At 48.9% G+C, this 25,185-nt stretch overlaps 1 protein-coding gene across 1 annotated transcript in view; it reads right to left on the bottom strand.

Moving 5' to 3' along the window:
- Positions 1-10,103: 10,103 nt before the first annotated feature.
- RAB20 (RAB20, member RAS oncogene family) overlaps positions 10,104-25,185 on the bottom strand; it is a 31,247-nt gene continuing 16,165 nt past the window's right edge. The window contains exon 2 of the mRNA XM_012637935.1: positions 10,104-11,184. Coding sequence (XP_012493389.1) covers positions 10,652-11,184 — 533 coding nt within the window. The 3' untranslated portion in view covers positions 10,104-10,651. The remainder of the gene's footprint in view (positions 11,185-25,185) is intronic.

The raw sequence follows: 25,185 nt of genomic DNA on the forward strand, positions 1-25,185 counted from the left end.
GCTGGAACTTCCCGAGAATTTTGTAAACTTTCATTTTCAGCTGCCAACCCAAAAATCGATTTTATTTTTTTCTAAAGAAGACTACCAAAGGAATTCAGCACCAGCACCTACACCAGCTAGCCACTTTGTCACTGAGCAGGCGCTGGCCGCTCTCCGGGTCCGCTGCAGAAGGAAGCGCAGCCGCGTGTCCGTAGGACACTCAGTCCTCCCGGCTAGAAAGCTGTTCACAGCCCGCGCACGTGCTGCGAGCCCACACTCGACTGCTTTGCCGCGAGGCGCAGCTAACCGCTTAGTGTCCCTACACAGTCACCGTGCTCTCCAGGCAACTCACGGCAACACAGGTGCAAATGTGAGGGTGAGGGCCCCGGGGGCTTGTGAACCCAGTCCTCGTCCCCATGGGAGGCTCCCTGGGATGGGCCCGGCTGTTTTCTCAGGCGACATTTGCCAGCACCGTCCCTCCCAAATACGGTTGATGTGAGTTGTCCTGATCTGCTCAACAAGATGAAAAGCACGGAAGATCACACGCCAGTTACCCAGCCCACCACACCTCGACCAGAGGCCTCTCCAGCTGTCTTGTCAGCCCCGCTGCTTGCAGGTGACCTTCTCCGAGTCTGAAGTGATGCTTCCCCTGCCCCGAGTTGTCCTGGAGAGAACTTACCCTCCATTGTGCTCCTCTGACCACTCTAACCTGTGTAACAGCCGCAAAACAATTCCAAATATTTTTAAACGCCAAGTTGTTGACTGTCTTAATTTTCTCACGTCCACAGAGTGAAAAATTTGTTCACCTGAACACAAGGCCCTGCATCTGGGCTCTCAGGTAGTGTCGTGCGCAGAGTGCAGGGCCATGCCGCCGTTTCTGCACATTTCGGGAGAGTTGAACCCGAGGCTATGGTACTGTCACTCAACTCTCTGGGAACTGTGTTCATGTTTATAATTCACTCAATGTTTACACAAAACACCTCAACCACCACCCATCAGAACTTGGAGGAAGGCTACTTCACAAATGTATTTCCAAAGTTATTAAATTACTTCTCACATATCTTTCCAAACCAAATCTCAGTATTTCAAAGGAATAGTCTCCAAGACATGTGTCTGGTTTTAATGTCTCTGGAACCTAGCTGACCCTTGGGAACCCGACTCCCAGACTTTATTTTTACCCTTTAAAATTCAATTTCATTAAAATTTTTTCTAAGAAAAATTGCCACATAATGAAATAAGTATTTTACCTCATGATGTTATTTGAAATAGCTGGACACCTGTCTTGGCTTGCGTCCCCCAGAGGCTGGCTGAGACAGGATTTCTGCTCAGGAAGGCAATGTGAGTAAGCGATTCCAAGAAACCAGAGCTGGACCCAGGCAGGGTGCATGACTAAGGGGTTACTGCTGTGGGCAGTTAGGGGACCCACTGAGGAAGGCCGTGGAAGGAGCCTCAGACTGCCCAGCCAAGGCTTGGGGAAAGGAAACATTTATTCTCCAGCTCCTAGCCCTGTTGGACAGGGCTGCCTAAGCGTGTTAATTCCCTCACCTGTCCCGGTGTACCACACACCACAGTCTGGGCAGGCACCTGCCAGCGTCCCAGGTGAAGGTGGCAGAGAACCAGGGGATGCTGAGGCAGGGTCCTGCCAGGCTACACCCATGCACGGCTGGTTACCGCAGCAATAGCTGCAGCCAAGTGGTGGGACAAGGGAACATGAGACCAGGGCTGGAAAGATGTCCAATGTGGCAACTCTCTGAGAAGCCTGTGAAAGCAGCTATTTTTCTAACTCCAAGCCCCACTGTCAAGAAGGCAATCGCGAAGTTCTTTAAGTCCTGAAGACTCCTGCTCAGCCTGGTTTAGGTTGGTGGCCTGTGCCTGGTTGATGCTTCACATTCAGGTGCCCAGCATTAAGCATAAAAAGGAGGCTTGATCTGACACCTAAACAAATAAGAGAAGACTAAGATCAAGGCCTCAATACATAATTGGATTCGAAAATATCAACCAAAGACAAATAATGCATAACCTTAACATCTGTGCGAAGGAGCACACAACCTCACCCGAGTGTAAGTGGAGATGGTGCATCTGGAATCCGGCCATCAGACTTCTGGAAAATTAAACTCCATCCTTCATGGCCCGTGTATGTTGCATAAGAGATTGTTCTGGTCTTGTTTCTTAGTGCCAAGAATAACCAGCCCCCTGAAAGCTAAGTGTACTTGAACAACCAGTGAGGATGTGCCATGTTTTCCAGAGAGTAGGTGCCCTGAACATAGAGTCACTTCTGCCTCTCAACTGCTTCATAGGGTGACTCTCAGCACCCACTGGCAGTGATGCTGCTAGAATTCACACAAAGCCAGAGGAGATGTGTCTGCTGCTGCCCTGGCTGGTTAGGGGGCACTTGGGCAAGGCGGGGCAGGCCCTGGAGAGTACACCCGACCTTCAAACTACCCAACATGAGCACGTCAATGAGGAGGCCTGGGCAGGCTTCTTCAGTTGGCTACGCTTCCTGGTAAAATGAGTCTGAGTACCTGCACATCACAGTGATGTTAGGAGAAGTAAATTAGTGACTACTTGTGAAAGTGCCTGAAACTGCTGGCACCCATGCACTCATTTGCTTTTTTGTTTGTTTTTTGGAGACAGACTCTCGCTCTGTCATCCTGGCTAGAGTCATCATAGCTCATTGCAACCTCAAGCTCCTGGGCTCAAACCATCCTCCTGCCTCAGCCTCCGGAGTATTTGGGACTACAGGCTCACGCCACCACGCCCAGCTAATTTTTTCTATTTTTAATAGAGACGGGATCTCGCTCTTACTCAAGCTGGTCTCCAACTCCTGACCTCAAGCGATCCTCCCACCTCGGCCTCCCAGAGTGCTAGGATTACAGGCGTGAGCCACCGCACCCAGCCTTCGTTCACTCACTTGTACTGTGTCCAGGACCTCATGAGGAAGGGGTTAGAGAATCTCCCCCACTCGGGAATTTTAGATGTGTTCAGTAGAGAACTCTTATTCAAAATGCACAATGCAAGTGATGAGGTGAAACTATTTTGAAAATAAATTCCATGGCATGCTAGACGTGGAAGGAAAGGGCAACACTGAGCTACGAGGAAGATGTTACGGCCACAGACCAAACCCAATCAAATGTCTTGAAGGCGATAGGAAAACAGCCCTCACCTCCCACAAGCTACAAGGCAAGAGGCTCTGTTACAGACTTGGGGAGGCACCGAAGTACAAATTTCTGTGAGGCATTTGTAGAGAGTAAATTGAGCTCAGAGACTACAATGTAAGGCTGCCCTTCTCCCCTGAAGGACATCCAAGGCTTCAGGTTACACACCTGGAGGTGGTGGTTTTACCTTCAGGCTGCCACTCCCAGAAAGAAGCCATCCACTTATTAAAAAAGAAAACTAGCAGAAGCTGCAGGAACTCACTGAAGGGGATGGGGGAAGGTGCTGCAAAGTAACTTTGGAAATGAGTGGGGTCTCTAAGACCAGAGGCAAAGAGAACCACACAGGAGCGTTACGCTCTGGTTGATTCTCACAGGCGGACAGGCTAACAACTCTGACCCCCTGCGTGCGGTGCTGACGCTGGACAGTCAGTGAAAAGGATAGCGATGGTGGGAGCAGGTTTCTCACTGCTGGGATGGAAATTTACAGCAAAGGGGAGGAAATGACATGCAGAGATGGCTTAGAGTTGGAGACATCAGCAAGAACTCGCACTTAACCTAATATTGACACAGATGGTCACACAAAGAAATATTTACAGGTGCATGTGTATATAGGGGTTCGTACACACACATCTATTGCCTCGTTCTGTCAGCCGAGAGAGCCTAAAAGAAACAATATCCCAGGAGCAATGAGCACCCCTGGCCCCAGACCATGGGTTCTCACACTGTTCTCCAATACCAGGAACCAGGGCTCCTTGGGGAAATGGCTCATTCTGGGACTGGAACAGGAAACACAGAAGATGATGGGAACATCTTGTAGTGCCAGAAAGTAAGGAAGAGCTCAAAAATAAACTCCCCACTGATAGGACTATGGGGAAGGGACACAGGGGCAGACAGAAGGAGCCCCCGACAGCCAAAGCTGGAACAATTGGCACAAGAAAGTCGAGTGGTGCTGGATTGTAACCCAAAGTACAAAACAAGCGTCCACAAGTCTGTACTGATATACACAGTGGGATAATAAATAGGGGAGAAGAGACAAATCTCCCATGCAAAAATTTCCAAATCATTTATGTAGATGCTCCACCACCAAGGAGGTACATCCTGACTTCCCATCCCCAGGTGTGGGCTGCACATAGACTTCCTTCCCAAGAGTTCGGTATGAGGAGGGGGAGACAGAGAAACCTGAAAAACATGACCTCAGCTCTGGTCAAGGTCAACATCCACAAGGACAAGTGGTGGTGGTGGTGTGCACCTGTGCCGTGACGTGAGGTCTTTCTCCCGAAACCTGGAAGCCCAGTCCAGTCGGAAAAACATCATGCAAGTTCCAACAGAGTCATCCCACAAAACCCCTGCCCACCTCCCCTTAAAACTGCCCAGGCCATCAAAAACAAGGAAAATCTAAGAAACTGTCACAGCCAAGAGGAGTCTGCAGAGACAGGACAACTAAATTTCATGCTGGATCCCGGAAGAGGCCCTGGGACAGAAAAGGACATTGAAGAGAAACCAAGGAAATCTGAATAAAGTATGAACTTCCGTCAACCATAATGTAAAAGAAGAAAGAAAGAAGCTTTAGTTGCTGATGGAAGCTGGTTTATTAGCAAGCTTTATGTACCTGTCTGGTTACATGTCAGAAAAGCAGCTGACGTGTCCCGCGATGTCAGGAAGGTGTCCTAACCCTCCAGGAAGTTGGGACACAGATATACCAGACAACCTCTTCTGACATCATCTGAGACTGTTCTCACCTTAAGCTTTCATGTTCGTTTTCCAACCATGTCCGTCTCCAGCGCCCTCCTCAGAGTCACCTGTCCCCACGTTGAGTCACCCTGCTGCACTCATTTGGCTGCCATGTGCCCAGCCTCTGGATGCCCTCTACACATAGCATGTGGTGGTCACCAGTCTTGGGACCCTGAGGCAGGCACTCTCCTTGGAAGGGACCACTCTTTGGACGCCGTGTTTAGGATGGACGGTCACCACCAGCACATATCGTGGCCATCCAGGCTGAGCCCACATCCAAGGAGGAGCAGCTCTGGGGCAGAATGTCTCCTGCACGTCCTGTGCCCGGCTGCAGGGTGGTCGCAGCTCTCATGTTCACTAAAGCCATGTGTGTAGCTGTGCACTACACATGTACACACATACACACTTCAGGAAAGAAAGCACATTTTCCTGTTCCTACACCTCCCAGTATTTCTCACAATTTCTCAAAAAAAAAAAAGCGGGAGTGTATTGAAAACAAAGCTTCACTAAGGAAAGTTGCTTTAAGGAGAAGCTGATATTTTTCTTCGATGTTGCTGAAGAAAGAGGAAAGAGCTGCCTTCTGGCCATTTTTCTCTCTCCACGGTGAGCTACTGACAACACCCTCTCTGAGGGGCTGTGGGTGGAAGAGGACAATCCCTGGCCCCTGTGCCCCAGACCCTCTGCAACGGGCTCTCCTGGGGCCTGTCCTGCCTCCCACTACTCTGCGAGGGGATACGACCCATTTCATAATGAGATTTTCCCCAAAGACGGTAAACCAACTTGCCCCAAATTACACAACTAGTTTAATCAGCCAACGTTCAAACCCAACCTCTATTCTCCCTTCAGGAACTACGCTGACTTCCCCAAAATAGCTACCACTTACTGAGCACCAGCTACAAGCCAGGCATCCCCGGAACACTGCACACAACATCGTCTCTGACGGCCCAGAGTCCTGGCCACGTACAAGCACGAGTCCTGGATAGGGGGCGTTTTACACTGCACGTGCCGCTTGTGCTTAACTGGTCTTTTACCAGAGGCCTGGGACGGCCTGGTTGGAGATAAGAGGCTGCAGCTGCAAAGCCACATAGGCTGGGGCAGGAGAGGACCCTCCCTAGCTCGAAATGCACCCCAGGAGCCCCTGGCCCTGCCCTACCTGCACACAGACACTGGGGGACCTGGCCAAACGCAAGGCGGGTCTTAGACCTTCCGCCTTCCATTGTAACCAAAGTACAAGAACAAAGGGCAGGTGGGGTGGAGGCAACTTGGAAGATGTGGATCCCACGATGGCATAAACCAGCCCTAAAGCTGCAGCCATTCGCAGAGGCCATTTGATCCTACGTGGGGCAGGACCCCACTTCTCTATCAGGTGGGACCCACTCTTTTGCCTTGAGCCGACTTATCCCTAATTCTACATGTAGAAAAAGTCAGTTCCCTCTTCAGGGTCCCTGGGAAAGGGATTCTTACATTCAGATTCCAAGGATCCTGTCCCGGGTCTCCCACACCAGGAGGAGCCACCAGGCCACCCGGGGGTGAGGCCAAGGGACGGGGGTGGACTTGCTGCTGGGATGACAGTGGCCGGTCCCAGACACGGAGCAACTCTGCTCACTGAACGGAGACGCCAGTGGCCTTGGGCCTGGAAAACCAGCTCCCGGGACATGGCTATCCATGGAAAAGACCTCTGTGACTTTTCCCAGTGGAAAAAACTGGACAGAGGATGAAATGTGGGGCTGCCCAGCTGGTCTTGGGCCTGTGGGTGTCCACTCGTTAGAAGCCTAAACAACCAAACCTACCTTTACTCGAGGAAAAAACACAACCGACACCCAGATGTGGCATTTGGAGTCCAAGGGTCAGATTTCCAGCTGCCCTGGGACCTTCCACGTTTTCATCCCAAGAAAATGGCCCCATCAACGGAGTGGAAGGACAGGGCGTGGGGAGGATGCACTGGGATCAATACCTGCGTGTCTCATCCTGGTCCCTGGCAGACCGGCCGGGATGCGCCTGCCCATGCTTGGGCCTTGGGTGCCCGCCAGACCCTCCCCGAGGGCCGGGCCAGCAAGTTCAGGGCAAAGAGTGAGGAGGGGAGGGAGGAAGGACACAGCTTCATAACCCACGTCAAGTCGCCTGCCCTGAAGGTCCCGCAAAGGCGCACTGTCAGCTCTCCTTGAAGGGGCCGCCTGGACCCCTGAGGAAGGACTGGGCCCAACAGCTCCCAGAGCACACGCAAAGGGAGACCGGGTCCAGACGGCACCCCGTGTGTACAGGTCTACACTGCGCAGTCGGCCCCACTGCATCCTGCACCTCCACCCAACTCTGACAGTGGAGGCTCCAAAGCCTCAGCTGAGGAGCGGGGAGGGCGAGAGGGACTATGTGCTATAGGGGACGCTGGGGAGAGGCTGGGCAGCACACAGGGCAGCTGAGACACCGGACACCTGCCACCAGACTCCACCAACCACTGCTGCCACCCTCGGTGACTTCAGAATGCTCAGCGGAACGACCAGGGCCTCTGGGTTCCAGTGCTTGCCTTCTTTAGAGCTGCCACTGCCCGGCAGGGGCTTCGCAGAGTTCGTCTCCCAGGAGCACAGCAATAAAGGGACACACTCAGAGCCACTTCCCCTCCCTCTGGAAGACCAAAGCCATCTCTCCAACCAGACATCTCCAGGTTTGAGCAGCAGCCTCTGTCATAGGGCTCTGTGTGCTGGAGGTGGCGTGGTTGTGGGAACATTTGTGTAAGGTGGCTTTCCTGGCAGGGCAGTCAGCCCTGTTTAAACCAGGAAGTCAGGTCCAGACACGACAAAGCCACACTGTTTAAGAAACTGGCCTAGGAGCTTGCAGGCAGGGGAAATTACGGCCGGCGGCCCCCAGATTATAGCACACCCAGCTCCAAAACTTCCCTGACACGAAGCAGAGTGCCTCTAGGCCACCAGAAAACACCCAAATATAGTTATCATTGAGAAAAGAGGGAAAGAGGTTTCTTCACCTGTGTGGGGACATTGTGGAGCCCCAGTCGGAAATCTGCAGCCATGGGCTCCAAGACCAGGTCCAGCAGGTTAACCCAGGGCTATCGGTTGGTCTCCGCATCCCTGGAGCGGCCACATTGGTACAGAGGAGAAGAGGAGGCTCGAGGTCAAACTCGCACCCAGCAGAGAAATCTGTACCATCCCCAGGGGCCGAGTCACCCAGCTGAGAGACCTCAAGCTTCCCAAGAGCTGACCTGGCTCCCGTGTGAGCAGGACCCCAGACCAGGCTCACCAGCAAGGAGCCCATCTGGTATCCGAAGTCCACTTGGGACACAGCCCAGCACACGGGGCGAGGAGGCCTATGACAGCACCATCATCCTAACTCCCGATGGTTCAGCTCCAGGCAGGGTGTGGAGTGTCGCCGATCGATGGGCATTTGCTGAATTAGTCCCTCATGCCAGCACGAAGTAGCTAGAAGTTGCAAGTATAGGAGAGACTGCAAAGCCCACTGCTTGGGGGAACTGATTTGAAAGGAGCCCACAATGATGTTTATTTTTAGGGCAACAAATACAGGGTGAACTACTGAGGTGGAGTTGGTAGAGAACGTGCCATCTGTGGGCACCATCACCAGAGAGTGTAGCCCTCCAGGGGAACAAGCTGCTGGGTGCTCAGAGGAGATGGTAAATCAAATCAAAGAAAATTTGGAAGAAAGGACCTCGGGAATTCTTTTGGCCCACTCCTGTCTTTAAGCATGACCTGCAAAAATATGTCAGATGATCCTTTTTCTTCCTCTGTATGCTTCAAAGAAAGATCCCAGGGTGTCATTGGGTAGTATGTTTCCTAGATGTGCTTTATGGAAAATAAACATGACTTCTGGCCCTTCAGTGGTAAATTCAGCCAAATCAATGAAAAGCAACCAGTCAGACTGATCTGCGTTCGCTTTTCAATGGGCTGCTGTTGGGAAAGTGAAGTTCAGACCTTGAGACACACCCTGGTAGGAGACCCTGCTTGAGAAGCACAGTCCACGCGGGCTATGTCAGCATTTCCTCCTGTGTCCGAGCTCGTCTGCTTAGCTGAAAATGCTCTGGTCACAGGAGCAGAGGAGTTAGGCCTGGAGCAGCCCAGAAACCAGGGGTCATAGTCCTTCAACAAACCATGGGCAACCCCAAAGAAGGTGCTGCCTGTGACACCCATCACCCCGGCCTCCTGCCTCCCGCACTTCCTTCCCCACAAGAAGCCCTGGGTCTGGCCTGCTTGCTGTCAGTTATATTTCTGAGAAAACAAAAACTATAGCCTCCTGACTTCTGGTCTGGCATCATCCAACAAAGCAGCTGAGGCACCTCAATCCACAGCAGAATCCACAAGGGCCCCCAAACAGCCTTCGGCAGAACCAGAGCTGTCAGCTTTGCTACTGTTACTGGCATTGAAGCCATCAAGAAAATTAGGCAGATGGGCCAATCTAAATATTCTGGAATTGCTGGTGGGACTGCAAACTAGTACAATCTCTATGGAAAAGTAGTATGGAGATACCGCAACTAAAAGTTGACCTACCATCTGATCTAGCAATCTCACTACTGGGTATGTACCTAAAGGAAAAAGACATTTTATAAACGAGACACTTGCACTCGAATGTTTATAGCAGCATAATTCACAATCGCAAAGATGTAGAAACAACCTAAGTGCCCATAAACACATGAGCAGATTAATAAATGTGGTATGTGTATACCATGGAGTACTACCCAGCCATAAAAAATGGTGAACTAATACCTTTTGTAACAACCTGGATGGAACTGGAGACCATCCTTTTAAGTGAAGTATCGCAAGAATGGAAAAACAAACACCGCATGTACTCACTATTAAATTGGAACTAACCGATCAGCACTCGTGCACGGATGGAAGTAAAATTCAACGGGAATCAAGCAGGTGGGAGGAGGGAGGAGGGAGTGGGTAAATCCACACCTAACGGGTACAATGCCCACTATCTGGGTGATGGACACACTTACGACTTTGACTCAAACTATACAAAAGCAATTCATGTAACCAAAATGTTTCTATCCCCATAATACTCTGAAATTAAAAAAAAAATTTAAATTTAAAAACTTAAAACAAAACATAAAAATAAATATTCTGGAATTTGTAAGGATTTGACATAACTTTTAGAGAAAGAGAGAAGTATCTCAAGTCCACAGCTATCTCCCCAGCACCCCCCAGCAAGGGGTTCCCTGGAGGCACTAATACAGTCCAAATTAGTTCAGTCTCAACACCAAGGTTTTTCCCAAAATCCTCTTTAATAATATGTGTAGCTCACACTGCTGCAATCAATATAAAAAGTTTTCCTGATTTTGTATAAATTAACATGGTGAAAATCACTATTATCGTGCATCCAGATACAAGTACCAAATGGGAAGACCAAAGCCAGCTCACAGTGAAGAGAAACATTTGAGAACAACAACAAACACAGAAGTGACACGACATGGTAACAGCCGAGCGCGCTGAGACAGGCAGGTGCACACGGGCCCGAGGACCACTGGGGGCAGGTCATGAAGTACCAGTGCGGGGCAGCGGGGAGAAAGCGCCAGGTGTTGCGGCGCTACAGATGGGTTTTTGCAGATGATGCTGTTTCTCCTCCTCCCAACACACCCGATGGAGACTGAGGAGACGCCATCCACACTGACCTTCCCTCATAACTAGCTGTCATTTCACTCCGATGTTCTGCTCCGTGCACTGTTCTATAAAATTATCCCTTGATTTTCTGTCCTTCAGACCACAGCTCGCCTGGTCAGCCCTCTCCCATGCGCATAAACAGCGACTCAGAGCAGCCCGGGCAGCTCAGGCACAGCACTCAGATCTGGTCCGTTTGGGCGGCTTGTAACCGGTTATATCCACGGTTTGCGACAGCCCCTCTGCTCTCTGCCGCAAAATTGTCGGCACAACCATGTCAAACAGGGTCTCAAACAGGAGGTCCACGTTGTACCCGGTTTTGGCGCTGGTCTCGAAGCACATCTGCTCAGCGGCCGGCACGTCCTTCTCGTCCAGCATCTTGTACTTCAGGATCTTTTTATAAAGGGCCACCGCGTCCTCAGGCCGCACGTGCTTAGGCACCCTGGGAGGGGCACTGCCCCCGCCAGCCTTCCCAGGGCTGCACCCTTCCTGCTCCGGGCTCTCCAGGGCTCCCTCCTCGGTGAGGTCCACCTTGTTCCCCACGATGGCGAAGAGGCAGTCCTTGCTGGCCGTCTCAGTCAGGCCGAGGAACCTGTCCTCCAACTCCACCAGGCTCTGCGGGTGATTGACGTCGTAGGTGAGGATGACGGCCGCCGCCCCCCGGCAGTACATAGAGCCCAGGCCGTGGAATTGCTCCCGCCCTAGGGAACAAAGAGGGAAAGACAGACTCGGGTTATCTCTCATCTCAGGATGCGCCCACAGCCACCCCCCCCCAAAGGAATGGGGGCCCAGTGCACAGGAGACAGAAGGGATCAGGACCCCAATGTACAGAGAAAAGAGGTGACTGACAAAGGCCCCAGGTTGAGTTAGAAGCTGACCCAGGAGCTCAGGCCTCCGATCAAGACGCAGCAGTGTCCTCTCTGCTCCCTACTTCCTGTCGGGGCCGCAGGCCCCTCTCACCAACCCAGCCCAGCCCACTGTCCCAGCTTCGAGAAGGACAGACGGGCTGGTGGCCTGCTCACACCTTGTTTCCAGGTCGAGATGAACTCCGGACTTAGCTCATCATCAACACCCTGACAACAGACAAGTGTCATCTTGACTCCTGAGGCTGGCAGGGAACAGGGCCGCCGGGAATATAACCAGGCAGTGCGTGGACTGCGTGTGCTGTTCTCTCTGCCCCCAGGAGCCCCAACCTCACGAGGCCCACGCGGGCACACACCTTCCCACCAAGGGAGTCAGGTGTGGGGGAGTCGGGCACAGCAGGTTTGAGGGAGGCTGGGCCAGGGCACTGGAACCTCTGCCACTGTCCTGGCTGCAAACACCAAGAACGCCCCCACCCCAGTCAGTGGCTAGAAAATAGAATTAGAAGGGCCGGGGCTGTTCATACTTTCACGGCACGATCACCTGATCCTGCCAAGCCAGGTTAACAACACACTCCCCGAAGGTAGCACTAGCTCATCATTGTCTCCTGTCCCCTCCCCAGGGCCACAGAGACCCCAGGGGGCCAGGTCACCACCACCCACCCCCAACAGGCAGCTCCGGCCAGCTCAAGAGTCACCCCAGAACTTTCTATGGAATTCTGTGACCTCTTCCGTAGCACCACCCTTCTGGGGACTTGGATCTGGAGGACACGCTCCTTCAAGGGGAGCAAATCCAGGCCAAAGCGGGCACTCCTGGGACAGGTGCAGCCCCCAAAGCAGGGGGAGAAGCCCCAACATGAGGCCATGCCATTCCCAGACTGCTGCAGTGCCCTGTCTTCAGGTGGTCTGTGCCACATCACGGGGACGTGCTCTGAGCAAGCAGCCGTGGGACAGTGGCATCTTGTGCTGTGGCTTTCACCTGCCTCTGGGAGGAGGACCCTGCCTCTTTCACGAGCCCTCCCTGTTGAGGGTAAGGACCTATACAAACAAACGCTCCTGGTGACAGATGTGGTTTAATCACCAGTGAGCAAACCCCAAGTGAGATCTTCCAACCACAAAACCCCTGCTCCACACCACACATGCCCAAGGGCACAGTTTGGAAGACGAATGAAGAACATCCCCAACCACGACCTCCCTGGAGACAGACTCCACACCAGAGGGACCCCCCAGGGGAGCTCTCCACAGACAGCCTCTCAGGGGGCCCCTCAGGTCAGGCCCCACAGCACCCCAGCTTTGGGTGCTCTCTCCTTCCTCACCAGGGTGCCAGGTGGCCTCCCGGGCCACGCCCTTAGACCAAGAGGTGGGGTGGGAGAGTTGGGCGGCCACTGGTCTCCAATCTCTGGAGCTTGGAATCACAAGTCCAAACGTCCCTGAGCAAGGACAAGGCCAGCTGGCTGTCAGCGTGGAGAGAGGTGGGCACCTCGGGACAGTGTCCATACCCTGTTCCAATCACTCCCGTGGGCAAAGCGAGCCCAATTCTGCTTTGTAAAAAAGAAGCTAACAATTTGGACTTTCCTGATCACTCTCCCAATTTTTAAATGTTCAAAATTGATTCAAAATGTTCTAAAGATCACATTTAGGTAAACCAAAATGCAACAGTGTTCCATCATTTGCAGCTTCTAAGTGGCCCCAATGTCTCTCTGGGGGCAGCTGCCCTGGGTGTGTGGACAGGGTTGACCACACAAGGCCCGTAACCACCAGGGTCATGAGCTGAATTCAGGGGTCCATGACCTTGAATGGGGGAGGAAATGTCGTCTTTATTTTCACCCTCCTCTCCCTGAAACTTAGCATTTCCTTCAATTATAAATATTGGCAACAAACTGCAAAAACGGCAACAAGGAACATTCATCACCAACTGAAATGACAGAAGTGTTACTAATGAAACACATCAGTGGTAATTTTTAAAAACTTTGTGACAATCATATCTCAAAATACGGTTACCTCTCTGTGCCTAGGCACACAAAAAGAAGGTAAGACCCTCGGTCTACAGGTCTTCGGAGTATGGCTTGAAGACGTGATACCTGCACACATACATTTATATAAAACAGAGTGTCCTTTGCTACTAGACCACTGTTTTCAGCCAAATGGCCAAGAAATACAGCCAAATTCTACCCCATCCCCAATCCCGAAATGGCCACCTTCTGACACACAGTGTTTAGACTTGGCCAACGACGCTGCCTGGATTTTTCAAGGCAGGGTGGTCACCTTGTGGCCAGCCCTGGAGAGAGGAGCCTGCAGGACACACACCCATGTCCTTGGAGAAGAGCCAGGTGGCCTTACCCACTGGCAGCTGCCGTACCCCTCGCCCCACTGGGCTCCAGCTCTAGCTCCAGCAAAGCCCCGGGTGTTTGAGTGAGCAAGCGTGAGCGAGCGGAGGGGGAGGTGAGCCGGGGTGGGTCTGGCAGCAGTCTGAGGTATGCGCTCTGCAGCAGTCTGAGGGGCAAAGTGCCAGGACTATCAGGGTCACCTCCCACTTCTGGGAAAAGCCAGCCTGGGAATTTTTAGTTTGGGCCACAAGGTCACCCCCTTGGCAAGAGGTTTGTGCTCTGGAATTCAGCCCCAGAAGAACAACGCTCCTCCTTTAGCACACCTGTCGCGGATCAGCCTAAGACACGATTTAACCGCAGGTTTCCAGTCAGGTTCTGCGGGACACCAGCAGGCAGAACCCACAGTGCCCCGGGTCAGTGGGCATTGTCCCGCCACAGAAGATGACAACCAGGGGCCTTTGAAACCCAACGTAGGAACTGACAATAGCAGGCAATAGTTGAAAAAAGAAAAGAAAGAAAGAAATTGCTTTCCCATCATTGCACGGCACTGAGACTTTTCTTTCAGGCGCACTAATCCCACAGATAGCAATCCAGGCAGCAGGAGGTCTTCCAGGAGCTAGAAATGTCATCAGCTTCTACCCACCAGGTTTCACAAGACAGCGACTGTGGGAACACAGAGCCAGGGACATTCCAGCTACCCCGGAAGAACCGTTTTCATGTCTCTGTCACGTAGTTCACTCAGGACAAAGGCAGAACTGTGTGAATGCCTGCACCTAAAATAGCTTTCCGTTCCAAATAAAAATGTCTGCTTAGCCTTTAAAAAACAAAAAAGGAAACAATAATACAAAACTTTAGTAGCTAAAGAAGGTAGGAAGCAAAGAACCCCTGCCAGCCAGAAATAGCGAGCAAGGATAGCTCCTCAGTACTCTGCGATCTGTCCATCAGCCCGGGCAGTGTCCCCAGCTAAAGAATTTACAAATAAGCAGTTTTCATACGTGAAGTTCTTAAATGCTGTTTTAGAGATCATTTACAGCTCTTGGAATGCTAGGGGAACATTCAGGCTGCTCTAAATGAGTGTATTGTCCATAATAAGACAGGCTAGTCCTGCAGGGGACAGAAGTCCTGAATTTAATCCTAATTGAATTTCAGCAGGGACTCTGGTATTTCAGGCATGACAATGAAGATAAAGTGGTAAGTCACTCAGACTTGGCCTTCTGCACTTGGCTTTGACAAATTCACAGTGCGTCTGAATCCAGGGCCCCTGGTAATCTTTCTGGTCATGTGTGGGTGTGCATTGAGCTGTGAGGTCAGACCCCTGCTGATGTAACTGTCAGCACCTGTCGGAGCATGGATCTCCCCTCTCCAAGGATGGGCTTGAACGGGGTATGTCACGTGTCCCTCCTCCAGTAACCGGATCAGGCATTTCTACCTCTCTCGCCTTTTTCCCCATACTTGGGTCCCTAATTACCAATTCTGCAGCTGAAGCTCTAGGAATTCTGGTAGTGCCCTTGGCTTGGGCTTCCCTGGAGAACTAAACAGCCTCGTGGTCCAATTCTGGGCATGGCAGAGCACCAGGCTGACCCAGAACCAAGGCAAAAGAGAAAAATCCAAGTTGGTTCAAATTCAATCAATACAGCCAAGGGTCAGTGAGCTGCTGAACGCTGGTCTAGTCAACTGGCCACTGGAGCCAGGCAGCTGAGCTTGGTGTGGCACCACCAATATGAGGCCCGCTGGTCCCGGCTGTGGTTGGGTCTGGAGGCAGGTGCTTGACTGGAGGAAAGGGGCTCAGCCTCCTCCTTGGCTTCTGGGCTGTCTGTGGGACCTCGGGGATGGGAGGACTTGTGAGTGACCAGAGTCTGGGAGTCCAGGTTAGACTTGTCCAGGAGTTATGATGCATCTATACAGCAAATCCACAGGGATCTGTTAAGCTTTATGTTGCCAACACAATTCAGACATGGATGTCCATTACTCCTGGTGGTTAAGAAAAACCAGAATCTGTAACAACATTTCTGATATCTGATCAGGTTCGTTGTGGACAAACTACTAACATGCAGCAAAACTGACAGGGACACTTACTGGTGAGTCCGGAGCAGCTGGAGAGGGAGGCCCCTGCTCTCTGCAGACAGGGCCCTGGGGTGGGGGGTAGGGCAGGTCCCACCAGGCCCCACCCTTTGTAGACAGCACCCTGTGGGGGCAGGTCCCAGCAGGCCCCCACCCTTTGAAGACAGGGCCCTAGGGAGGCAGGTCGCAGCAGGCCCCCCACCCACCCTCTGCAGACAGGGCCCTGGGGGGCAGGTCCCACCAGACCTCGACCTCTGCAGAAAGGGCCCTGGCGGGGTGGGACCCGAGCTTTGCCAGAGTCCAAGGCCTGGTTTTCAGATTCACAGATCTAAAACCATAGTTGTGAGCCAATTACATTCCCTGGATGTGGTTTAGGTTCTGCCTGGGCAAAAGAAGGGGATAGAACCCAGAATACCAACTCCGTAATTTATAACAGGGATGAGCTACTAATTTCCTTAATCCCTCCTGGTATCAGGTATGGGAGATACTGGAATAGGGAGGGAAGAAAGCTCAGCCTGCACAACGAGTTTTCAGGGTTTATGAGGCTCTCGCTATCTTCCCAGCAACCGTACAACATGGCCTTCCCCTTCCCACATTTTACAGAGGAGAAACTGAGGAACACAATGGAACAGGAAGTGGGCCACAGACACACAGGAGAGTGGGTTCTGGACAAGGACGCTGGCTCCAGGTAACGCATGGAGTCTGTGCTCTAACCACACAGAAGCAAAGGAAGGAGACTGTGCTGTCTTCAGGTAGCTTGTTCTGGCAAGAAAAGCAGGCCGCTACCCTGCATTCTCTGCAGAACACAGGCGCTAGCAGAGAACGTCTGCCTTCCTGGGACTTCTGAAATGTGCACAGAGAACCACCCTGGAGGTGCCGCGCTGATGCCCTGGGTGGGGATGGCAGAGGGCTCCCCTAAAGAGCCCCAACTCTAGAGATGGACTACATCCAAGTACCCACCCTGTAACCTCGAGCAAGTCACTTAGACAATTGGTGCCTTAGTTTCCCCATCACTAAAATGTGAACCTGCCAAAGGCTGAGAAACTAAATGGGTGCACACTGGCAAACTGCCCGGAGCCGTGCCTGGCATGTGTTAAGCCCAATGTGTCTGTTAAGTAAATCATGAATTAGATTCCTCCCAAGACTGAGAGGATAAACTCCACCGTCCAGAACTGTCCGTGTCCTGGTCTCCTCATCAGTACCTTTGCAAACTGTCTCCTAGACTGGCGGTCCCTTTGCGGTTGATCAATTGCCTACATTTTTCTTATTCTCAGGGGATGAGCCTCCCCCTATTCCTGGGATGGTTCCTGTGCTGCTGCCACTGACTCGGTGGAGTGGAAAATGGCCCAGAGGCAGCACGAGGAAAGCAGAAGTCATCAGCCCACAATAATCCCAATCAGCTGCCAGATAACTGAAACTTGCCCAATTATATCCTGCCGCCTTCCTGAAGCCAAACAGCCGGCCTTTAACCCTGAGTGTCTATCGTCTTCATTTAAATAGTCTAAAAATAGCTGAATGGGTTGTGATAGCCATCAGAAATCACACACAACCTGGGTGAGGAGACTTTTAAAAATACTGTTGCTCAGACCCCTGACTCCAGACCACAGGAATCAGGACAAAGAGTGGGGATGGGGTTGTATCATTCTTAGAAGCCTCCCCAGGTTAATCTATGCACAGCCAGAATTGAAAATCACCAACTTACCTAGTGCAAGTGGGGTATAAAAACGCAGCTATTGAAATGTGAGCATCGGAACCCTCGTTATTTCAGTTCTGTTTAAAAGTAAGCCCCATGAGGAAACACAAGTGCCAACGCGGAGAGAAAGAGCAACTTTTTAAACGAGTTCTCTGCCTGCAAGATCCAGACAGCCCACCGGACAGGAACTCCAAAAACACCCCTGTGACAACATGAAGAAAGGTAAAACCCAGATCTGCAGAACCAGAGACAGGAACAAAATAAACACTTCAGAAACAGGACCACGAGCAAACAGAGCCCAGAGGAGCCCAGCTAGAGCCAGCCAAGACATACTTCCCTTCGGAGAGATTTTTAATAAACACAATTAAAATCTTTTTCCAATGTTTTCAGGTTCTAGCCACAAATACAACCCCACAGGTTACTTCAGTTCTAGTTCATAAAGCTTGATGAGCTTTGAATAAAGTTTACGGTCATGGGACCAACTCCACAGGCAAGATCTAGAACATTCCATCTATATTTGTGTTTTTAAACTGTCTGCTAGTGACCTTAGTTGGAGAATGGTCCATGCACACAACCATCCCCCCGGGAATGTTTGCAAAGAATAGATGATTACGTCTTTTTCAGTGCAATAAGGAAACGGGCCACGAGTCTGCCCAGGTCCATGAAAAGAGCTGAGGCTGTCTGGGGCCAACTGAGGCCTGGCTGGATGCAGCTGCTCACCCGCCATCACCTCCCAGTCCTACAAAGTGAAGGGCCAACGGGGCAGCTGACAGGCCTTCTGGAAACCCACCTGCACCAGAGCTTCTAGTGAAGGAACGGGTGTGCCGGCCGCACCAGGGATACCTCCGCGCAGTGGTTAATTCTATGTGTCAACTTGGCCAGGCCCCAGTGCCCCACCGTTCTGCCCAACATGGGTCTGGACGTGGCCGTGGAGGTATTTTGTAGATGGGATTAGCATTTTGAGTACAGCAGGGGATCCTCCGTAATGTGGTGGGCCTCGTCCAATCAGCTGACAACCTTCAGAGCACACTGAGGTTTCCCAGAGAGGAGGGCGCCCAGACTGTGGCACAGAGCCCTACCTGAGGTCACACACACGTCCTGTCGGAGCTGTCTCGGGGGAAGCCTGACTGCCTAACCAGTACGCTCAGAGCTACTCTCTGTTTCTCCATGCACGAGCCTGCATGCAGAGCGTCCGGAAACTCCACCATCTGATCCCTCTTGAGCTCAGCATCCCTTGTCCCCAGGGGCCCTCTCCCCACAGTGCTGTGCGGCTGTTCTCCCACCCACACGCTCTGCACGTCTCCACGGGGGCAGGGCACAGCCTTCCTCTGGAGCCCTCGGAGAAGGGGGCCCTGCTGACACCATGAGTTCAGACCTCCAGCCTCCAGAGCGGTGAGGAATAAATTTCCATTGTTCTAAGTTACCCAGGCTGTGGCACTTTGTTACTCATACACTCACTAGGACCAGTGCCCCTACCCTTGACAGGCACCAAAGTCATGAATCAGAGGACAAAGGTTTCCTCCTTTCACTGACATCCATGGGGAGGGTCAGGTGGCTGAGAGAAGTTTCTGTTTCCTTCCTCTGCCCACTTCCTCTTCCCTCCAAAAGCAGGTGAAAAGGCAGACCACTGTGAACTTCAGTGACCCACATCAGAGCAGAAGTTGACGAGGATGGTTTGGGTGACACAGAACTCATCTAACCAAACCACAAAGAGCCAAAGTCAGCAAATCTGCTCACTTCCTAGAAACAAGTCACAGACCATGTAAGTCACACACACAGAAATACCTACAGTCGCTTCACTGCTTTTAACGCAATTTGATGCCACGAGCACAAGAATAACCTTTGCCCTTAACCCAATTTGCACAATAAGAAATGATTCATCCAAGTCCAGTTCATTGTCTTTCCTGAGAAATAAAAGAAGAAAGAGGTGGTAACCACTGGAAAAGTTATCAAGGAAAAATGAATGAATTATCCAGCCACAGAAGCCATCCCCTGGCTGCATCTTAAGAGAGGAGGCCATTCCAAGGCCTGTGAAGAGGGCAGGTGTCCTGTGACGGACGATGGGCCTCAGGGTGACTGACACAGAGTCTCCCAGATGTGAGGAGCAGACAGAGCTCCTATTTGGGACGTACGATAGTCTAGTTCTTAAAATGGGTACAGTTAGGATTAATAACTTTTTAAAGCAGTTGACAGTTTCACAGCCTCACCACGGGCAGGCACTGCCTCTAAGCCCTTCCTGTTCAGCATGCAGTCCCCACGACCTGTGGAGTGCAGAGCCTCCTGTGCCCCCCGGCCCCGTGGAGACACTGGCAGACAGAGACGCAGTACATGGCCTCGGCTACACGGGCCAAGGAGGCAGAGGCAGGACTTAAACTGCAAGCACAGTCCAGGCTCCCTGCTCCTCACCCTGCTGGCAGCCTCAGGTCCTACTCTAGGATGGGGTAGGAAAAAAATGAGTTGGAAGAAAGAATGTCAGGATTTCATCATCGAAAAGAAATAAAGATGGGATGAGCAGACCTGGAAAGTCAAGACGAGCATGAAGAGTGGAAAGCATGAGTCAGCAGGGGACAAGGCTCTGAGTGACCCATCCATTGTTCTCAGGCCAGGCTCACACTTGTCTGTGAGCCTTATCAACCCCAGGTGGGACTCGCCCTCTCACGGTGAGCTCTCTGGGACCAGGCCCCCTGTACCACCCTGGCCAGGCGGGACCCATGATGGTTACATGTCACCTTGCAGGAAAAACTTCATGAAACTCCATGCCCAGCTGTACCAAGGGAAGACCCCAGCCCACGTCCAACAGCTGGACATTCACGGGTAGGAGTTTAAAAGGAAAAAATCCCACCCTGCAATATTAATGTTTTTTTCTGCCAGAAGGAAGAACTAAAACTTCAAAACAAATTAATTACACCAACAAAGGAGGTGATTTAAAAATAAGCTAATAATTCAAATCCAACAGTCAAACTTAGTTACTTGCATTTATAGTTGCTTTAGTTTTGTTCTGAATAGCCTGTGAGCATTAAAAGGCATTAAAAACTTAGCTGTGCTTTATGACGTAACGGAGGACGATGATTCTTCTAGTCTGGGAAGCCCAGGGGTTTACATTGGGAATAAAATGAAAGGCAGCAATGAGAGACTTAATGACTCTCTAGGCACAACACTCAACTACCGGGAGTGGTCGGCAAGTATGTAAGTAACCATAGTCATCCAAATGTGAGCCTGTAAAACAATACTTATTTCCTTTTTGAAATAAAGAAACCCAAACCCCAAATTATTTCCAACTAATGGAACAACAGCAATCGGGGGAGAGGAGAAGTATTCCAGGAAAATGGATTTTTCATGTTGAAATACATAAACAATGTATTTTTACCCCCAAATCAGCATGTGTCATTTCTATTGTTTCTATTGATAATTTGAAGGAAAAACTGAAAACAAAACATGTATCATATGCTATATGAGCCATGCAAATAATTAACTACACATAAATTAACCCCATACCTGTGACTCATGGATTGGGCTTCAGAAAAAATGACTAAGGTTATATAATAACTGGAGCTTAATTCTCAAATGACTTCACTCTTTTCAGACATGAATTTACTAAAAATAATAACAAATCAAATAACTCAAACAAAGAGATGTCCTTTAACACTCTAATATTAACAAGAGGAGGCAAATCCAAAGAAAATATACTTACATAACAGACTTAGCTTCAAAAAACAAAAACCCTCACATACCAGCATATTTAATCCAATCTCCTTCACCTTCCAACAGATACTCTGTTGTCCTGTGATAATTAATTTTTAGCTTGAGATTATCAAATAAAAATTCAGGTATTTGCTAAAGTCTCCACTTATTAAAGTAGGAAAGTAAAATCTCTTTGGGTTTTTAAAAACAAGTTTTAACTTGTTTCAAATACCATATGAAGAAAACTCTTTAAATCTAAAAAGAGTTTTCCCAAAATATTCAGTTATTTAGAATAGCCTCTTATCTGGAGTACTTCACTCAATAAATACTCCAATTATCTCTAACAGCTTTACTATACAGAATAGAAAGGTGTTTTTCCCCCTCCTCCCTAATATAAAGTCCTCTGAGAAACACACGCAGAGAACAAATGTTTTCCTATTAATTCTGCACTACAGAAAGCATATGAAACCCTTTCTAAAGAATCCTAAGAAAACAAAGATGTTTTACAGATGTTTACAGTGTCTAGTTATCTCCTGTTTAACAGGTTGGGTGTATTCTAATAAAATTCCCTGAAAAGTACATTATCTACCAATAGATACTCTGACGTAGAAATGCCTTCTGGAGCAGGTGAGGGGCAACCTGGGATTACCTAGATATAATTTTAACAGTGCAAAAACGCTTTTAAGAACTTAGTTTATCATATTTAAATATAAAAGTATTATGTTATACATAAAATTAATTAAAAATAATTACCCGGAATAGTCAAATTCACAGAGACAGAAAGTAGAATGGAGGTTGCCGGCGGCTCGGGGAGGGAAGGGAGAGTTGGTGTTCGGTGGGTGTGGAGTTTCAGTTTAGGATGACGGAAAAGCTCTGGAGGTGGATGGCGGTGGTGGCTGCACAACGTGAATGTGCTTAATGCCACTGAACTGTACACTTGAAAATGGTTAAATGGCAAATTTTGTTATATATATTATGCCATGATAAAAAAGTTTCATTTTATATATATAGATATACAGACTCCAATTCAAGAGGTCACTTTGAGGAGAAGGCTGCGACGGTTCAAGCAATCTGGGGCCGTTTTCATCCACCCACGATGAGATGCAGAATGAACACAACTCACTCTAAAAAAAAACCTGATGGTGTACCGTTCTGCGCCTCACTCTACTGCCTTCTTCCTGATACCCTCCATCCAGCAACAGTTATGGAGCTGATATGGAATCCTCAGAAGGAAGCTGACAGGCCACACTCGCCAGGTGATAGGACTTTCACTCCTGAGCTGCAGCGGCTGGCTACATGGTAACTAACCACAGTTAATCAGATTTGAAATTAATTAGGTTTAGAATGTGCTTTTGCAATTGCTGTAGAAAAGGTACCCGGCTAAGTAAACAACTGATCAACAAGCTTTGAAAAACGGGAACAGTGTATCTTCAAGCAATCCAGAAATTATCAGCCCAGAGACAATACCACCCAACTGTGACCCGGCACAGCACACATCGTTCTTGGCTTCTAATTAATACAAGATCTTCACTAGAAGGGCTCCAGTTACAGTATAAACTTGGAAGTAGTTAAAACTTCCTCCATTCATCCTGACTTCTCCGTTTTTAGGACAAGATGGCAAACTAGAGAGGAACTGCCTGCTCTAACCTTGGTATTGGTGTATTCTCTGGGACAGAGCCTGGACCTCAGCTTCCACACAGGGGTCCCGCAATCAACGGGACCTGATTCCTTCCAAGTCAGCTCGTGTTCGCTCTCGGAATTTTCCTAAGAGCAACTGATTGGGAGTTTACTTCAAGTGCCAGGCAGGGTGTCAAGCTACACACACACACACACACACACACACACACGCACATACGCACATACATGCACCCACACATGTACAGTTTCATTTCATCCTCCCCACATTTTATAAATTTTGAAGCAGAGACCCAAAGGCTCACCCACAAAGAGAGTAAGTGGTGAATAACAACAGTGATGTATGAACCCAGACTGCATGAGAAAGGGCCTAACAGGAAGGGTGGTGTTTTGTTGCTTTTTTTTTTTAAGTCAGAGCATTTGTTTTATTTTTTTTCTCAGCTTTATTGAAGTATAATTAACAAAATTGTATATATTTGAGATGTACAATGTGATATTTGGATGTATTGTGAAATGACTACCACTATCGAGGTAATTAACACATCTATCACCTCACACAGTTACCATTTTTGTGTATGTGTGTGTGTGTGTGTGCCAAGAACATCTAAGATCTAGTCTCTTAGCAAATTTCAAGTGTACAATACACTACTGTTAACCATAGTCACCAAGCTGAACATTTTATCTCCAGAATCATCCTACATAAGTGAAACTTTGTAGCCTCTGATTAAAACACCAATTCCCTACCAACCCCCAGCTCCTGGTGACCACCAGTCTACTCTCTGCTTCCCTAAAATCAACTCTTTTCAACTCCACATATAAGTGAGATCATGAGGTATTTGTCTTTCTGTGCTTGAGATATTTCATTTAACATGATGTCCTTCAGGTTCACCCGTGTTATTGCAAATGACAGGGTTTTTTCCTTTTTAAGGCAGAATAGTATTCGTGTGTGTGTGTGTGTGTGTGTGTCTGTGTGTGTGTGTATCTCAAGATATATCTCACATTTTCTTTATCCATTCCTCTGTCAATGACAGTTTGGTTGATTCCACATCTTGGCTATTGTGAATAATGCTGTAGCGAACGTGGGAATGCAGACATCTCTTCAAGGTACTGATTTCACTTCTTTTGGACATACGCCCAAAAGTAGGATTGCTGGCTCATATGGTAGTTCTATTTTTAATTTTTTTAGGAATCTCCATACTATCTTCCATAATGGCTTTACTAATTTACCTTCCCACCAACAGTATACAAGGGTTCTCTTTTCTCCACATTCTCACCAACACTTATCTTTTGTCTTTTTCATAGTAGCCACTCTAACAGGCATGAGGTGATATCTCATTATGGTTCTGAATTGCATTTCCCTGATGATTAGTGATGCTGAGCATTTTTTCATATACCTCTTGGCCATTTGTATGTTTTCTGTTGAGAAATGTCTATTCAGGTCCTTTGCTCATTTTTTCATCCAGTTACTTGTTTTCTTGCTATTGAGTTGTTTGAGTTCTTTATATATTTTGGATATTAGCCCCTTATCAGATGTATGCTTTCCAGATATTTTCTCTCCCATTTTGTAGATTGTCTCTTTGTTCTGTTGACTGTTTCCTTTGATCTGCAGAAGCCTTTTAGTTTCATGCAATCCCATTTGCCTATTTTTGCTTTTGTTGCTTGTGCTTTTGGGGTCATATCCAGAAAATCATTACCCAGACCAATATCAAGAAGCTTTTTCCTTATGTTTTCTTCTAGTAGTTTTACAGTTTCAGGTCTTACATTTAAGTCTTTAATTGACTTTGAGTTGATTTTTGTGTGTGGTGTGAAATAAGGGTCTAATTTCATTCTTCTGCATAGGCTACACAATTTTCCCAGCACTATTTACTGAAGAGACTGTCCTTTCCCCAAAGGTCCTTGGAAACTTTTCAAAAATCAATTAACTTAATGCATGGATTTATTTCTGGGCTCTCAAACCTGTTCCATTGGTCAAAGTGTCTGTTTTTTGCCAGTAGTATGCTGATTTGATTACTATATCTTTGTAGCATATTTTCAAGTCAGTTAGTGTGATGCATCCAGCTTTATACTTCTTGCTCAAAATTTGTTTGGCTATTCTAGGTCTTTTGTGGTTCTATATGAATTTTAGAATTGTTTCTCTATTTCTGTGAAAAATGCCATTATGCCATTGGAATTTTGATAGAGAGCACATTGAATCTGTAGATCTCTTTGGGTAGCATAGACATTTTAACAATGTTCTTTCAATTCATGAACAGAATATCTTTCCACTTATTTGTGTCTTCTTCAATTTCTTTCATCAATATTTTATAGTTTTCGGTGTACAGAGCTTTCACCTCCTCGATTAAATTTATCACTAGGTATTTTATTTATTTTTTGATATTATTGTAAATGGGATTGTTTTCTTAATTTCTTTTTCAGGTAGTTCATTCTTAGTGTAAGAAATGCAAC

This window comes from Propithecus coquereli, unplaced genomic scaffold (genome assembly GCF_000956105.1).
Source record: "Propithecus coquereli isolate 6110/MARCELLA unplaced genomic scaffold, Pcoq_1.0 Scaffold125, whole genome shotgun sequence".
Taxonomy (NCBI): Eukaryota; Metazoa; Chordata; class Mammalia; order Primates; family Indriidae; genus Propithecus; species Propithecus coquereli.